Source organism: Somniosus microcephalus, unplaced genomic scaffold (genome assembly GCF_052327205.1).
Source record: "Somniosus microcephalus isolate GS21.2 unplaced genomic scaffold, FLI_Smic_1.0 unresolved_chr3, whole genome shotgun sequence".
NCBI lineage: Eukaryota > Metazoa > Chordata > Chondrichthyes > Squaliformes > Somniosidae > Somniosus > Somniosus microcephalus.
In genome coordinates, this window is record NW_028225181.1 from 57,646,035 (window position 1) to 57,664,194 (window position 18,160).

The 18,160-nt window shown below is 48.4% G+C and overlaps 1 protein-coding gene across 1 annotated transcript in view; it reads right to left on the minus strand.

The window, feature by feature from the left end:
- Window positions 1–574: 574 nt before the first annotated feature.
- LOC147091573 (uncharacterized) overlaps window positions 575–18,160 on the minus strand; it is a 43,828-nt gene continuing 26,242 nt past the window's right edge. The window contains exons 3-4 of the mRNA XM_085976808.1: window positions 5,025–5,111; window positions 575–2,257 (exon numbers count right to left, since the gene is read on the minus strand). Coding sequence (XP_085832934.1) covers window positions 940–2,121 — 1,182 coding nt within the window. The 5' untranslated portion in view covers window positions 2,122–2,257; window positions 5,025–5,111 and the 3' untranslated portion in view covers window positions 575–939. The remainder of the gene's footprint in view (window positions 2,258–5,024; window positions 5,112–18,160) is intronic.

Sequence of the window (18,160 nt, forward strand, 5' to 3'; positions counted from 1 at the left end):
CGCGTAAATCTTATCCGCCTCATCGGCGAGCGCGACGCAGTCTGCGGTTTCTGCTCGGGCGAGGGACGCCTGTACTTGCTCAGGAAGTTGAGTAAGGAACAGTTGCGAAACAGAAAGCACTGGGGCTCGGACCCCAGGAGAGTCAGCATATGACTCATCATTTCCGAGGGTTTGGAGTCTCCTAACCCTGGTAGAGCCAGTAAACGGCGAGCACGCTCCACTTTGGGGAGACCAAATACCTGCAGCAATCGTGTCTTGATGGCGACATACTTGTCAGCAGTCGGAGGACTCTCCAGCAGGCTGATGATTCTCGACGCCGTCGAGCTCTCGAGGGCGGAGACCACATGGAGATATCTGGTCTGATCCTGAACAATGTTGCGGAGCTCAAATTGCGCCTCGGCTTGCACAAACCAAGAGGCTGCCTGTTGTTCCCAGAATTGGGGGAGCTTCAAGGCCACTGCGTTGGCCTCCATCACTGGCCTGTGTTCGGCGTTCACCGTGAAAAACGATTGCGAGGAATCGGGGTCACCAATGTAGGAGTCTCTGCACTCCTAACAAAGAATCTATAACTTACTGGAAGTTAACAAACTGAATTTATTGTCTAAGAACTTTACAAAACAAGAAACTACAGGAGAAGCTCAAAACAGGTCTTTTCTTTCAATCCACACGAGGACTGGCTGGTCCCGCCCTCTACCTCCGATGTCATGACGTCATCACGTTTACCGCCGAAGGGGACGTCACGTGACCCACGTGATGATGTCATCGCGTCAGATCGCGATGTTGTCGATCTAGCTCTGTTTAACCAGAGCTAACTTGAAAGGTAATAACATTGGTTACAGACAATTAATGCTAGAGGTAATAACATTGGTTACAGACAATTATGTAAGTCACTTAGTGGTTTTGCCACACTCTCATCAGTGTGAACTCGCTGGTGTCCCTTCAGATCCCTAGAGCTTTTAAAGCTCTTCCCACACACGGAGCAGGTCTCTCCCCAGTGTGAACTCGCTGGTGTTTGAGCATATTCGAGGAATGAGTGAATCCCTTCCCACACACGGAGCAGGTGAATCGCCTCTCCCCAGTGTGAACTCGCTGGTGGCTCTTCAGCTCCCCGGACCTTTTAAAGCTCTTCCCACAGACAGAACATGTAAATGGTCTCTCATCAGTGTGAACTCGCTGGTGTCTCTTCAGTTCCGTGGAGCTTTTAAAGCTCTTCCCACAGACAGGACATATAAATGGTCTCTCATCAGTGTGAACTCGCTGGTGTACCTTCAGTTCCACGGACCTTTTAAAGCTCTTCCCACAGACAGAACATGTAAATGGTCTCTCATCAGTGTGAACTCGCTGGTGTAACTTCAGTTCCGTGGAGCTTTTAAAGCTCTTCCCACAGACAGGACATGTAAACGGTCTCTCATCAGTGTGAACTCGCTGGTGTAACTTCAGATCCCCAGAGGTTTTAAAGCTCTTCCCACAGTCAGAACATTTAAATGGTCTCTCATCAGTGTGAACTCGCTGGTGTATCAGTAGTTGGGATGGCTGAGTGAATCCCTTCCCACACACGGAGCAGGTGAATGGCCTCTTTCCTGCTCTCCCCAGCTGGTGTCCCTTTAGCTCCTGGGACCTTTTAAAGCTTTTCCCACAGTCAGAATGTTTCACCGGCTGCTCCCTAGTGTGAACTCGCTGGTGTGCCAGCAGATTCGAGGACCGAGTGAATCTCTTCCCACACAGGGAGCAGGTGAACAGAATCTCTCCTGCTCTCTCCAGCTGGTGTCTCTTCAGATCCTGGGACCTGTTAAATCTCTTCCCACAGTCAGAACATTTAATGTGAACAAGCTGGTGTCTCAGGAGGGTGGCAGAATGAGAGAATCGCTTCAAAAACACGGAGCAGGTCAACGGTCTCTCATCGGTGTGGACAAGCTGGTGTCTCAGCAGCATGGAGGGTGAAATTAATCCCTGCCCACACACGGAACGGGTTAAAGGTCTCTCCCTAGTGTGAACTTGCTGGTGTATCATTGGAGCGGATGGCTGAGTGAATCCCTTCCCACACACGGGGCCGGGGTTTCTCCCCGCTTCGGGTATTTGTAGATTTTGAAGCTCTTTCAGAACATTTAAAAGGTCTCTCATCAGTGTGAACTCACGGGTGTTCCAGCAGATTGGAGGAGCGACTGAATCAGGTCCTGATGAATCGAGCGACTCTGTCAGATCTTGACGTGATGTTTGGTTTGAACTTCCTGTCTGTAAATGCTCCACTTCTAAAACCCTGTAAAAGGAGTGTAGAAAGGGTAAGTGGGGAAGGTGTTTTTTTTTTGGCTAATTTTGTCTCAAAGAACCAACAGGGTAGAGCCGGTCCCACTGGTGTCCAGCCGTGCCCACAATAACCAGCGGGCCAGAAACAGCCCAATCCACCTCAGTGACTTGGTCCTGAAGTCAAAACAAGTCTCATCAAATGACATCCTTTGTGACTGTGACAAAGGTAAACTATCCCTCCTCGTCCTTCCTGACTTGTCTGCAGCCTTTGACATGGTTGACCACTCCATCCTTCTCCCAACGCCTCTCCCCTGTCGTCCAGCTGGGTGGGACTGCACTCGCCTGGTTCCATTCTTATCTATCTAATCGTAGCCACAGAATCACCTGCAATGGCTTCTCTTCCCGCTCCCGCATCGTTACCTCTGGTGTCCCCCCAAGGATCTATCCTTGGGCCCCTCCTATTTCTCATCTAAATGCTGCCCCTTGGTGACATCATCTGAAAACACAGCCTCAGTTTCCACATGTACGCTGACGACACCCAGCTCTACCTCACCACCACTTCTCTCGACCCCTCCACGATCTCTAATCCGGTTCTGGGTGAGCAGAAATTTTCTCCAATTAAATATTGGGAAGACTAAAGCAATTGTTTTCAGTCCCTGCCACAAACTCCATTCCCCAGCCACTGACTCCATCCCTCTCCCTAACATCTGTCTGAGGCTGAACCACACTGTTTACAACCTCGCTGTCATATCTGACCCTGAAATGAGCTTCCGAACACATATCTGCAGCATAACAAAGACCGCCTATTTCCACCTCGGTAACATCGCCCGTCTCCACCCCTGCCTCAGCTCATCCGCTGCTGAAACCCTCAGCCGGGCCTTTCTTACCTCTAGACTCGACTATTCCAACGCACTCCTGGCTGGCCTCCCACATTCTACCCTATGTAAACTTGAGGTGATCCAAAACTACCCGTGTCATAACTCAACGCCAAGTCCCGTTCACCCATCACCCCTGTGCTCACTGACCTACATTGGCTCCCGGTTAAGCAATGCTTCGATTTCAAAATTCTCATCCTTGTTTTCAAATCCCTCCATGGCCTCGCCCCTCCCTATCTTAGTTATTCCCTTCAGCCTCACAACCACCCACCGCCCACGGTAGAATCATAGAAAAATAATGACACAGAAGGAGGCCATTTGGCCCATCTTGTCCGTGCCTGCCGATTAAGTGCTATCCACACTAATCCCACTTTCCAGTACTTGGTCCATGGCCTTGTAGGTTACGGCACTTCAAGTGCACATCCAAGTACTTTTTAAAATGTGATGAGAGTTTCTGCCTCTACCACCCTGTCAGGCAGTGAGTTCCAGACCCCCACCACCCTCTGGGTGAAAAATTTCTCCTCAACTCCCCTCTAAAGCTCTGACCAATTACTTTAAATCTTCGCCCCCTGGTTGTGGACCCCTCTGCCAAGGGAAATAGGTCCTTCCTATCTCGGCCCCTCAGAATTTTATACACCTCAATCAGGTCTCCCCTCAGCCTCCTCGATTCCAAAGAAAACAACCTCCTCCCCCCGAGACATCTGCGCTCCTGCAATTCTGCCCTCTTGAGCATCCCTGATTATAATCGCTGCACCATCAGTGGCCGTGTCTTCTGTTGCCTCGACCCTAAGCTCTGTGATTCCCTCCCTGAATCACTCCGCCTCGCTATCCTCCTTTAAGACATAGAAACATAGAAGATAGGAGCAGTAGGCCATTCGGCCCCTCTAACCTGCTCCGCCATTCAATAAGATCATGGCTGATCATCCAAACTCAGTACCCTGTCCCTGCCTTCTCCCCATATTCCTTGATCCCTTTAGCCTTAAGAAATATATCTAACTCATTCTTGAATATATTTAATGAATTGGCCTCCACTGCCTTCTGTGGTAGAGAATTCCACAGGTTCACCACTCTCTGGGTGAAGAAATTCCTCCTCATTTCTGTCCTAAATGGCTTACCCCTTATCCTTAGACTGTGACCCCTGGTTCTAGACTCCCCAGCCAGGGGGAACATTCTCCCAGCATCCACCCTATCAAGCCCTGTAATAATTTTGTATGTTTCAATGTGATCATCTCTCATTCTTCTGAATTGAAGAGAATACAGGCCTAGTTTACTCAATCCCTTCTCATACGACAGTCCCACCATCCCAGGAATCAATCTCGTGAACCTTCATTGCATTGAACTCCCTCTATGGCAAGTATATCCTTCCTTAGGTAAGGAGACCAAAATTGTACACAGTACTCCAGGTGTGGTCTCACCAAGGCCCTAAATAATTGGAGTTAGACTTCTTTACTCCTGTACTTATATATTTCTTAAGGGAAGGAGGCAGGGACAGGGTACTGAATTTGGATGATCAGCCATGATCTCATTGAATGGCGGAACAGGCTCGAGGGGCCAAATGGCCGACTCCTGCTCCTATCTTCTATGTTTCTATGTATTCAATCTTTCCTTGTACCTGAAATTCTCTAGTCCTGGCAACATCCTCGTAAATCTCCCGTCTCTAGCAGTCACATCTTTCCTGCAATGGGACGACCAGAACTGCACGCGGTGGCCTAACTGGTGTTTTTGTAAAGTTCAAGCAGAATCTCCCTGCTCTTACATGATACAGAAAGAGAGAGACACTGCCCCTTTAAATACCTGGGGGGCACCCATTCCCCTTTAAATGGCCAAGCAATTTTTTTTTTGTTGAAAAGGGGCCGCAGTCGCCTTTGACTCCCCCCCACCCTCTCACCCACCACAAATACTCACGAGAGAGAGAGGAGGAAGAATGCTGGTCTTTGTCCCTTTTAAAAGTGGCTGCCCACCAAAATGTTCACAGCACCAGGGCTCTTTGTTCTGGATAAAAGTCAAAAAGAGAAAAGGTTCACTTATTTTTAAATCAATGCAATTGATGAATAGCCTTGCAATAAAGGTAATGCAAAGGAATAAACAATCACAAGCTTGTTTTTTTCCCCACCCTCCCCTTTAACAGCTCCTGCAGACAATGAAAGCAGGAAAAGAGCCTGCAGCCCAACGAGGTCCCGACCCCCTTCCCGCGCCGCCATTGCTTGGAGGACCGTCAGCCCGCCCGGTCCTCCCAGCGTTTTCCGCGCTCCTGATTGGCGGGCGCCTCGCGTCAATCACCCCCCTCCGCTTACGCGCTGACGCCAGCACGCAATGACCTGGGATCGGTTGGATCGGCGCACGCCACCGCAAGGTTAAAAAAAAGACACTCCACACAAATGAGGAGAAACAAAAATAATAATAATCGCACTTTAGAGGGGAGGAGGTTGGGGGAATTAATGTGTTTTCAATTTGTTTCGCAAAAAAAAAAATTTGAAAAGCTTTCCAACGGTGCGAGGCGGGCTGCGCATGCGCTCCAGCCAGCCTTTGACTCCCCCACATGGGCGGCGCCTGGACACGCCCACTGGCCTTGCCCTGCACCAATCACAGCGCGGGCAGGCGCGTCTATCAATCGTCACCTGTCAATCACCCTCCCATCCCCCTCGTGGTGTCGATTGACAGCGGTGTCAGCCAATGAGGTGCAGGAAGGGGCGGGACCAGGGCCAGGACTGACAGCAAGCCTGAACTAACTCAATTAAATACCTGCATTCAGCCAAAAAAAAACTTTTATTTAGTCAGCCAAAAAACAGCAAAGCAAATGAGGTTTGCTGAGTCAGCAAAGCCTATTTTAAAGAATTCTCGAGCGATATCGCAGGGATCGGTGCTAGGACCCCAGCTATTCACAATATATATTAATGATCTAGACGAGGGAACTAGATGTAATATCTCCAACTTTGCAGACGTCACAAAGCTGGGTGGGTGTGTGTGCTGTGAGGAGGATGCTGAGAAACTCCAGTATGATCTGGACAGGTTGGGCGATTGGGCAGATGCATGGCAGATGCAATATAACGTGGATAAATGCGAGGTTATCCACTTTGGTGGCAAAAACAGGAAGGCGGATTATTATCTGAATGGCAATAGATTGGGAGAAGGGGAAGTGCAAAGAGACCTGGGTGTCCTTGTGCACCAGTCGCTGAAGGTAAGCATGCAGGCGCAGCAGGTGGTTAAGGAGGCAAATGGTATGTTGGCCGTCGTAGCGAGAGGGTTCGAGTACAGGAACAAGGATGTCTTGCTGCAGTTGTACAGGGCCTTTGTGAGACCACACCTTGAGTATTGTGTGCAGTTTTGGTCGCCTTATCTGAGGAAGGATGCTCTTGCCATGGAGAGACTGCAGCGAAGATTCACCAGACTGATACCTGGGATGGCAGGAATGATGTATGAGGAGAGATTGGGTCGATTGGGCTTGTACTAGCTGGAGTTTAGAAGAATGAGAGGTAATCTCATTGAAACTTATAAAATTCTAACAGGACTAGACAGACTAGATGCAGGAAGGATGTTCCCAATGGTCGGGGAATCCAGAACCAGGGATCACAGTCTAAGGATAAGGGGTAAGCCATTTAGGACAAAGATGAGGAGGAATTTCTTCACCCAGAGAGTGGTGAACCTGTGGAATTCTCTACCACAGAAGGCAGTGGAGGCCAATTCATTAAATATATTCAAGAAGGAGTTAGATATATTTCTTAAGGCTAAAGGGATATGGGGAGAAGGCAGGGACCGGGTACTGAGTTTGGATGATCAGCCATGATCTCATTGAATGGTGGAGCAGGCTCGAGGGGCCGAATGGCCTACCCCTGCTCCTATTTTCTATGTTTCTATACAGTGCAGGAGGAGGCCATTCAGTCCCTCGAGCCTGCTCCACTATTCAATGAGATCATGGCTGGTCTGCAGCCTGACTCCATACGCCCGGCTTTGGCCCATATCCCTTAATACCTTTGGTTAACAAAAATCTATCAGTCTCCGATTTAAAATGAACGATTGATCTTGCATCAATTGCCGTTTGCGGCAGAGAGTTCAAAACCTCTACCACCCTTTGTGTGTAGAAGTGTTTCCTAATTTCACTCCTGAAAGGTCTGGCTCTAATTGTTAGACTCTGCCCCCTAGTCCTAGAATCCCCAACCAGCGGAAATAGTTTCTCTCTATCGCCCCTCTCTATTTCCCCTCAATATCTTGAAAACTTCCATCAGATCGCCCCTTAACCTTCTAAATTCTAGGGAATACAACCCTAGTTTGTGTAATCTCTCCTCATAACTTAACCCTTGGAGTCTTTGAAAGAGCTCTCCAATTAATCCCACTCCCCTTATATCCCTGCAAATTTTTCCCCTTAAAAGTATTGATCCAATTCTCTTTTGAAAGTTACTATTGAATCTGCTTCCACCGCCCTTTCAGGCAGCGCATTCCAGATCACAACAACTCGCTGTGTAAAAAAAGTTTCCTCATGTCACCTCTGGTTCTTTTACCGATTATCTTTAATCTGTGTCCTCTGGTTACCGACCCGCCTGCCGCTGGAAACAGTTTCTCTTTATTTACTCTATCCAAACCCTTCATGATTTTGAACGCCTCTATTAAATCTCTCCTTAACCTTCTGCTCTAAGGATAACAATCCCAGCTTCTCCAGTTTTTCCACATAACTGAAGTCCCTCATCCCTGGAACCATCCTGGTAAATCTCCTCTGCACCCTCTCCAAGGTCTTGACATCCTTCCTAAAGTGTGGTTCCCAGAATTGGACACAATACTCCAGCTGGTGCCTAACCAGTGATTTATTAAGGTTTAAGAACATAAGAAACAGGAGCAGGAGTAGGCCATTCGGCCCTTCGAGCCTGCTCCGCCATTCAATGAGATCATGGCTGATCTTCTGTCTCAACTCCATTCACCGGCCCTATCGCCATATCCCTTGATGCCCTTACTAGTCAGAATTCTATCGACTTCTGTTTTGAATATACCCAATGACTGAGCCTCCACTGCCCTCTGGGGTAGAGAATTCCAAAGATTCACCATCATCTGTGTGAAGAAATGTCTTCTCACCTCAGTCCTGAATGGCCTACCCTTTATCCTGAGGCTGTGGCCCCTGGTTCTACACTCCCCAGCCAAGGGAAACATTCTCCCAGCATCCACCCTATCAAGCCCTGTAATAATTTTGTATGCTTCAATGAGATCCCCTCTCATTCTTCTGAATTCAAGAGAATACAGGCCTTGTTTACTCAATCTCTTCTCATACAACAGTCCCGCCATCCCAGGAATCAATCTCGTGAACCTTCGTTGCACTTCCTCTATGGCAAGTATATCCTTCCTTAGGTAAGGAGACCGAAATTATACACAGTACTCCAGGTGTGGTCTCACCAAGGCCCTATATAATTGGAGCAAGACTTCTTTACTCCTGTACTCAAATCCTTTTGTAATGAAGGCCAGCATACCATTTGCCTTCCTAATGGCTTGCTGCACCTGCACATTCACTTTCAGTGACTAATGTACAAGCACACCCAGGTCCCTTTGAGCATCTGCATTCCCCAATCTTTCACCATTTAGGAAATATTCTGCCTTTCTGTTTTTTCTACCAAAGTGGATAACTTCACATTTATCCACATTATATTCCATCTGCCATGTTCTCGCCCACTCACTGAGCCTGTCGAGATCCCCTTGAAGCCTCTTCACATCCTCTTCACAACTGACACTGCCGCCTAGCTTTGTATCATCAGCAAATTTGGAAATGTTACATTTAGTCCCCTCATCCAAATCATTGATATAGATTGTGAATAGCTGGGGCCCAAGTACCGATCCTTGCGGTACCCCACTAGTCACAGCCTGCCATCCTGAAAAAGACCCGTTTATCCCTACTCTTTGTTTTCTGTCTGTTTACCAGTTCTCAATCCATGCTAGTATATTACCCCCAATTCCATTTGCCCTAATTTTGTTCACCAACCTCTTGTGTGGGACCTTATCGAAGGCCTTCTGAAAATCCAAATACATCACATCTACCGGTTCCCCTTTGTCTACTCCACTAGTTACATCCTCAAAGAACTCCAATAGGTTTGTCAAACAGGATTTCCCTTTCATAAATCCAGTTTGACTCTCCCCAATCTTACTATTAGTTTCTAAGTGCCCAGTTATTGCATCCTTTATAATAGATTCCAGCATTTTCCCAACTACTGATGTGAGGCTAACAGGTCTGTAGTTCCCCATTTTCTCTCTCCCTCCTTTCTTAAATAGCAGGGTTAGCGATGCCTCCCTTCCGGAGGAGCTTAACAACTTCTACGCTCGCTTCGACAGGGACCCGGCTACCAAAGCCTTGCCACCCCCGGAAGACCAGGTGCTCACTCTGTCAACCTCCGACGTAAGGGGTGTTCTACGTGGAGTGAACACACGAAAGGCTGCTGGACCGGATAGCATCCCTGGATGGGTACTCAAGGAATGTGCTGATCAGCTGGCTGATGTCTTCACCGCCATCTTCAATCTGTCATTGGCCCAGGCAGTAGTCCATGCATGCTTCAAGACCGCTACCATTATTCCTGTGCCAAAACAAACGGCTGTGACGTGCCTGAACGACTATCGACCTGTCACACTCACACCCATCATAATGAAGTGTTGCGAGAGACTGGTCCTGGCTCACATCAAAGCCAGTGTCCCCGCCTCTCTTGACCAACACCAGTTTGCCTATCGTGCAAACAGATCAACGGAGGATGCAATCACAACTGCTCTACACTCGGCACTGAATCACTTAGATGGTGAAGAGACCTACATCAGAATGCTGTTCATAGACTACAGCTCAGCATTCAACACTATCGTCCCCAACAAGCTGGCCACCAAACTCCACACTCTTGGCCTGAACACTTCCCTCTGCAACTGGACCCTGGACTTCCTAACAAACAGACCCCAGTCTGTCAAATTAGGTAACCACACCTCCCCCCCCCTGACCCTGAACACGGGGGCCCCACAAGGATGTGTGCTGAGCCCCCTCCTCTACTCCCTCTTCACCCACGACTGTGTGGCTGTTCATGGTTCCAACACCATCATCAAGTTTGCGGATGATACCACAGTAGTAGGCCAGATCACCAACAACGATGAGTCAGCCTACAGGGAGGAGGTCCAGCATCTCGTGAAGTGGTGCGCCGATAACAACCTGGCCCTTAACATCAAGAAAACCAAAGAAATCATTGTAGACTTCAGGAAGTCTAAAGGCGGAAGTCACACCCCCATCCACATCAATGGGGCTGTGGTGGAAAGGGTGGACAGCTTTAAGTTCCTCGGAGTCCACATCACGGAAGACCTCTCCTGGTCCCTCAATACCTCCTCTCTGGTGAAGGTGGCCCAGCAGCGCCTATATTTCCTAAGGAGGCTGAAGGGATGTAACCTGTCACCCCTCATCCTCTCTAACTTTTACCGCTGCACAATAGAGAGCATCCTGACAAACTGTATCACAGTATGGTAGGGCAGCTGTAGCTACAATGACCAGAAAGCCCTGCAGCTGGTAGTCAAAACTGCCCAACGCATTACCGGCACCCGGCTACCGACCATAGAGCACATATACCAGAAACGCTGTTTACGGAGGTCACGGTCCATCATCAAAGACCCTACCCACCCCAGCCACAGTCTGTTCACCCTCCTGCCATCTGGGAGACGCTACAGATGCATTCGCACCCGTACGACCAGATTTAGGAACAGCTTCTTTCCCAGGGCTGTCATCCTACTGAACTCCACAAATAAACTCTAAAGCCTGCACATCTGCCAATGCACTTTATTATGGTTATGTTTATGTTAATGTATTACAAGCCAAATGTATGTTGAATGTTTAAATGTCTTAATCTAAATGTACACTCTCGGGAGCCGCAAGCTTACATTTCGTTGTACTGCACTTGTACACTAACAATGACAATAAAGTTGATTATTATTACATTTGCTATCCTCCAATCTGCAGGAACCATTCCAGAAGCTATAGAATTTTGGAAGATGACAGCCAATGCGTCCACTATCTCAATGGCCACCACTTTCAAAACCCTAGGATGTAGGTCATCCGGTCCTTCGGATTTATCAACTTTTAGTCCCATTAATTTTGCTAGTACTGTTTTATTACAAACTAGCTGGAGTGCCCGGCGGTGCCGAGGGTTCTTAGAGGGCATGTTGTTGTTGGAAGAGAGAGAGAGAGAGACTGGGGGGGAGTAGAGAAAGACGGGGGAGGGAGAGAGAGAGAGAGAGATGGGGGGGAGAGAGAGAGACTGGGGGGGAGAGAGAGAGAGAGAGAGAGACAGAGACAGAGACTGGGGGGGAGAGAGAGAGAGAGACTGGGGGGAAGAGAGAGAGACTGGGGGGAAGAGAGAGAGAGAGAGAGAGACTGGGGGGAAGAGAGAGAGAGAGAGAGACTGGGGGGAAGGGAGAGAGAGAGAGACTGGGGGGAAGGGAGAGAGAGAGAGAGACCGGGGGGGGAAGGGAGAGAGAGAGAGACTGAGACTGGGGGGGGGGGGAGAGAGAGATGGGGGGGAGAGAGAGAGAGACCGGGGGAAGAGAGAGAGAGAGAGAGAGACTGGGGGGGAGAGAGAGAGAGAGAGAGACTGGGGGGGGAAGAGGGAGACACTGGGGGGGAGAGAGAGACTGGGGGGGAGAGAGAGAGAGACTGGGGGGAGAGAGAGAGAGACTGGGGGGGGAAGAGAGAGAGAGAGAGAGAGAGAGAGACTGGGGGGGAAGAGAGAGAGACTGGGGGGGGTAGAGAGAGACTGGGGGGAAGAGAGAGAGACTGGGGGGAAGAGAGAGAGAGACTGGGGGGAAGAGAGAGAGACTGGGGGGGAAGAGAGAGAGACTGGGGGGGAAGAGAGAGAGACTGGGGGGGAAGAGAGAGAGAGAGAGACTGGGGGAAGAGAGAGAGACTGGGGGAAGACAGAGAGAGAGAGAGAGAGAGACTGGGGGAAGAGAGAGAGAGAGAGACTGGGGGGAAGGGAGAGAGAGAGAGACTGGGGGGAAGGGAGAGAGAGACTGGGGGGAAGGGAGAGAGAGACTGGGGGGGAAGGGAGAGAGAGAGAGACTGGGGGGAAGAGAGAGAGAGAGAGAGACTGGGGGGAAGAGAGAGAGAGAGAGACTGGGGGGGAAGGGAGAGAGAGAGAGGCTGGGGGAAGAGAGAGAGAGAGAGACTGGGGGAAGAGAGAGAGAGAGAGACGGGGAAGAGAGAGAGAGAGAGAGAGAGACTGGGGGAAGAGAGAGAGAGAGAGACTGGGGGAAGAGAGAGAGGGAGAGACTGGGGGAAAGGGAGTGGGAGAGGGGGGGGAGGGGAGTGAGAGAGACAGCACAAAAGATGAGCTGCTGAGATTTAGTGTTTTTAGTGTCTAATGTGGGGAAAAAAGGTTACATTTAAGTATTAATTTTTGCTAAGTTAGTTCATTTTAGTTTATTTCTATTTAGTTTAAGTTTAAGGTTAGTTTAAACACAGAAAGAAAAGAAGAAAAAAAAACGGAAAAAAAAGAGCGCCAAAGACAGGACCCGAAAAAAAAGGAAAAAAAAAACAATCATGAGGAAATTCAGGAAACAAACAAAAAAAAGAGCCAAAGCAAAAAGAAATAAGGGAAGAAATATACAAAACAAAGAAAAACCTGAACAGCGGCCGCAGCAGCAGCCGAAGCGAGGGGACACGGCGAAGGCCGCACGGAGACGCAGCCGGAGTGAGGTGACTCAGCCGCATCGAGCTCGGGGAGGCCGCACGGAGATGCAGCGGCAGCCGGAACGAGGGGACTCGGCTGCATCGAGCTAGTGGAAGCTGCACGGAGACGCAGCGGGAGCCGGAACGAGGTGACTCGACCGCATCGGGCTCGGGGAAGCCGCACGGAGACGCAGCGGCAGCCGGAACGAGGGGACTCGGCTGCATCGAGCTCGGGAAGGCCGCACGGAGACGCAGCGTCAATCAGAGCGGCGACTCCAGAACGGCGGCCGGAACACAGGACCGTGGAGGAGCCAGACCGAGACAGAGGCCTGGAGACCTCCCAGTCGCAGACAGTGACCGAGGCAAAGCGAAATTCGAGGAGGCGAGGTGACTCGGGACGCAGCCCAGCAATCCAGCAATCGGCACAGCCGAGGGGACTCGGGCCGCAGCCGAGCAATCCATCACCCGGCACAGCCAAGGGGACTCGGGCCGCAGCCCAGCAATCCAGCAACCAAACGGGAACGAGAAAACCAAGACTGTGAGTACAGGGCCCAGGGAGGGAGACTGAAGCCAGGGAAAGGTCGGAGGAGCCAGCCGAGACAGAGGCCCAGAGACCTCTGAGGGGGAGGGGAACAGCCCAGAGGCACCGTGAAACAGCGGCTCACAGACTCAGACCTGGGAAGGGTGAACCCAGGAGCCAAGGCCCAGGGACCACGGGGTCGGAGAGGGGGACCGGGAAAGGTCGCGAACAGGGAGAGGGAAACACCAAACCCGGGGCCCCAGAAAAGCTTATTCTAAGATACCAAAAATGAGCGAATCAGAAGAGCCACAACAGCCCCCGAGGGACACTGAGAGCAACCGCTTCCAGATTCCCCCAACATCAAAAAAAATGCTATAAAATCGATCAAGCATGATCAGATGAGAGAAAAACCAGAAACTCTTTTTGCTGACAGGTACAACAATGGGACAAAAAGTAACCTCATTTTCTACTCAGATCAGCCAGCGGCTTGGATCACAGCAATAAAATCACACTATACCAGTGTTAAGCTAGAAAATACCGCAAATGGGTCCAAAATGAAAATTAACACACCAGGAGACAGGGCAACCACGACTGTCAACGTATACAATACCGGAACAATATTAGTGCAAGGCAACCTCGACAAATTTGTAACGGCCTTCAGGACACTGAAAGGATTAACTAAGAGGGGAAGGAACAGCCTCAGAGTGGCCCGCACTCCCCCCAACATTGACAACTTACCAGGAGGAAATCTGCCTGGTCAGGAGGTGAACGAGCCACACAGTTCAAACCAGACACTAACCCCGGGGACCCACAGCCACACGATACAACTGACAAACCCCAGCATAACTACCAGGGAGGAAGCCACACATAGTCCCCCTACCAATTCCAGCTCACCAAGAGAAGAGCAGCATAGCCAGGAAGTGAGTGAGCCTTCCAGGGCCGACCAGACACATACCCCGGGATCACACAGCCAGATACAACTAAAAGATAAATTTAATCAATTAGAGATAGAGATGGTTAAACTTAGAGAGGAGTTCCTCAAAATGAATCACGAACAAAAGCAGGAGAGGGAGAGACACAAGAGAGAGCTGAATCTACTTGAGAACCAGGTGAATCTACTTGGGAATCGGGTGAAAGAGCTGCAGGAAAAAGAAGAGAGCCATAGAAGAGAGATAACACCATTAGACCAGCAACCAGGGGCTAGAGATAAGACAAGACAGAGCCGGACGGAACGGCTGCACTCCCACACGGAACAAACGCAGCAGACACACAATACAAGGGGTGCCACACAGACCGACCAGCATACTGATTCTCAATCTTCCCCCACCACCGTGGAACCACAAGCGAGCCGCTCACAAGAGGAATGCACACACCAGACACCCCAGCCCAGCACACACACTATGAGTCCAGGCGAAAGCCACCAGACAGTAAACACAAACAAGGCTGACATCGTAATACTCATAGACTCAAATGGGAAATTTCTATGGGAGAAAAAGCTCTTCCCTAGAAGTAAAGTAGAAAAGATCTGGTGCCCAACAACAGACAGAGCCATGGGATGGCTGACCAAAGCCCGATTGGGCTCCCCCCAACACATAATAATACACACGGGCACAAATGATCTAAAGGCCCAACCAAAAGAGGTAGCAACATCGCTCAGAGCAATGATTAGGAAGGCAAGCAGTACATTTCCAAACACTAGAATCACTGTTTCCACAATATTGCCGAGAACAGACTTTAACAGCAACACAATTCATGAGATAAATGCCAGCATAGCAAGAGACTGTGAATCAAAACACAACGTGCACCTGGCCCAACACCCCACCCTCGATGAGGAATGTCTTTACGACCACGTCCACATCCAAGGAAAAGAATATCGATCTTTGCTAAAGCCCTGAAGGACGTCGCTTTTAACCGGGTCCATACCCAGACTCCAAGAGGACCCCCCCCCCCCGACCACCAGAGATCAGCGGGGTACATATCAGGACCACTACAAAGACCACCAACACACCAACCGAGACCAGAGAGGATCCCCATGCAAAACAACAATATCAGACCTGCACCACTCCTGTCCCACAGGGGAACAGGACCGCTCCCAGCCAGACAGAGGAGAGATGCACAGGACGTACGCAATACCTCAGACAGAGACAATCCATTAAGAGACAATAAGCAGATGTGCAGCAGCATCTACTTCCGCCTTATGGATCAAGGACTAATTAATAGAAAGAACTGTAACCAAATAGTATTAACTTTTATAGACAACCGAGATGATCTTTTTTTCCCACACTTAGACACGACAAACATGTAACACTCTTTAACCTATCATAGTAAAAGATCAAACTTAACCTGAAATCCTTATATATTTCGACCTGGAATATCCAAGGTCTACGCTCTTCGGTGCTAGACGTGAAGAGTAGGACCCCAGAGTTCATAGATGAAACTAAAGATCTAGATATTATCATTTTACAGGAAACTTGGTATAAAGGAAAAGGACACACTGGCTGTCCCCAAGGGTACACCGAGCTGGTGGTCCCCTCCAATAAATTACCAAGTGTAACCCAAGGCAGAGACTCCGGAGGCATACTGATCTGGTTTAAAACAGAACTTAAGAATTACATCAAATTTATAAAAAAGGGCGAAAACCACATGTGGCTCAAAATTGAGAGGGAGATTATCTCAAACACCCAAGATGTTTACATTTGCGCACTTTATATCCCTCCAATGGATTCCCCGTACTTTAAAGAGGACACCTTCTCCAACATAGAGGGGGAAATTATCCAATACCAGGCCCAGGGGAACGTGTTGATCTGTGGGGACCTCAATTCAAGAACGGGCGAAGAACCAGACTTCACCAATAATCAGGGAAACAATTACGTATTCGGGAATAACACTTTGACATCCCTTCCCTTCCATACAGGCATAACTGCGACAAGCAGACAAATACCAACGGAAAACAGCTACTACAGCTCTGTCGAAACCTGGGTCTGTACATTGTCAATGGTAGGTTCATAGGAGACCTCCTAGGAAGATCGACCTATTGCTCACCTCTTGGCTGCAGCACCGTAGACTATATGATTACAGATTTGGACCCATCCTCTTTCAGAGCATTCACAGTCAAACCACAAACAACACTGTCAGATCACAGTCAAATTACTATGTATCTCAAAAAGACAGAAACAAACAACATAGAAACACAACCCAGTAAACTGTACAACACCAAAAAATCGTACAGATGGGCCAAAAACGACACGGAAAAATATCAGAAAACAATTAGCAATGCATCAACTCAAGCTCTCTTGGACACCTTTCTGGATAACATATACACTCACAATACAGAAGGCGTAAACCGGGCAGTGAATAACCTAAACAATATTTTTGATAATTTGGCAACAAGCGCAAACTTGAAAGCCCGCAAGAACAAACCCAAAACAAAAAACTATGAAAAATGGTTTGACCCAGATTGCCATAACATGAGGAAAAAACTTAGAAAAATATCAAACCAAAAACACAGACATCCAGAAACGAGGAATTACGCCTTACTTATTGTCAGACACTAACATAATACAGAAACACACTCAGAACCAAAAAAGAGCAATATATTAAGAATACACTCAGCTCCATGGAGGAATCCATTGATTCCAATTGTTTCTGGGACAACTTGAATACACTACACAAAAAACAACACGACGAATTGGCCATTCAAAATGGGGACACATGGGTAAACCACTTTGAAAAATTATACCAGAAAAACGCACTAAGGCCAGAGCAACACCAAATATGCAAAAAACTGGAAAAGCTAGAAATGGCCATAAAAGATAACCAAAACCCGCTAGACTCCATAATAACAGAAAAAGAACTTTTTGAAAAACTCAAGGACCTGCAACCAGGAAAAGCTTGCGGGACAGACGGCATACTAAACGAGATGATTAAACACACAGACGACAAAATGAAACTGGCTATCCTAAAACTCTTCAACTTGGTTCTGAGTGTCAGTTATTTCCCTGATATCTGGAACAAAGGACTCATAACGCCCATATACAAAAGTGGGGACAAAGTCGACCCAAACAACTATCGAGGCATCTGTGTAAACAGTAACCTGGGGAAGGTATTCTGTAGCATCATAAACAAAAGACTTATAAACTTCCTTGAGGAGCACAATGTCTTGAGTAAAAGCCAAATTGGATTCCTGCCAAACTATAGAACATCAGATCATATCTTCACCCTACAGACCCTAATTGACAAACACGTTCACAATAACAAAAGCAAAATCTATGCATGCTTTATAGATTTCCAGAAGGCTTTCGACTCCATCTGGCATGACGGTTTATTCCTGAAACTTATCGAAAGCGGGGTAGGGGGAAAAACATATGATGTAATTAAATCAATGTATACAAACAACAAATGTGCAGTTAAAATTGGAGACAAACAAACAAAATACTTCCCACAGGGGGCGGGGGGTGACGCAGGGCTCGCCAATCCCACTGACACTCTTTAATATTTACATAAATGAATTGGCAAAACTACTTGAACAATCTACAGCACCCGGCCTCACCCTATATGAATCCAAGGTTAAATTCCTCCTCTACGCAGATGACCTGGTTCTGCTGTCACCAACTAAGGAGGGTCTACAGCAGAACCTGGACCTGCTGGAGTCGTACTGCCACACTTGGGCCCTGACAATAAATCCCCAAAAAACCAAAGTCCTTGTGTTCCAGCAAAGATCCAAACATCAGGGACCCAAAATAAATTTCACACTAGGAACAACCAAAATTGAACAAACCACTAACTACACATACTTGGGCTTAAAAATCAGTTCTACGGGAAACTTCAAACTGGCTGTGAATGAACTGAAAGAGAAAGCAAGAAGGG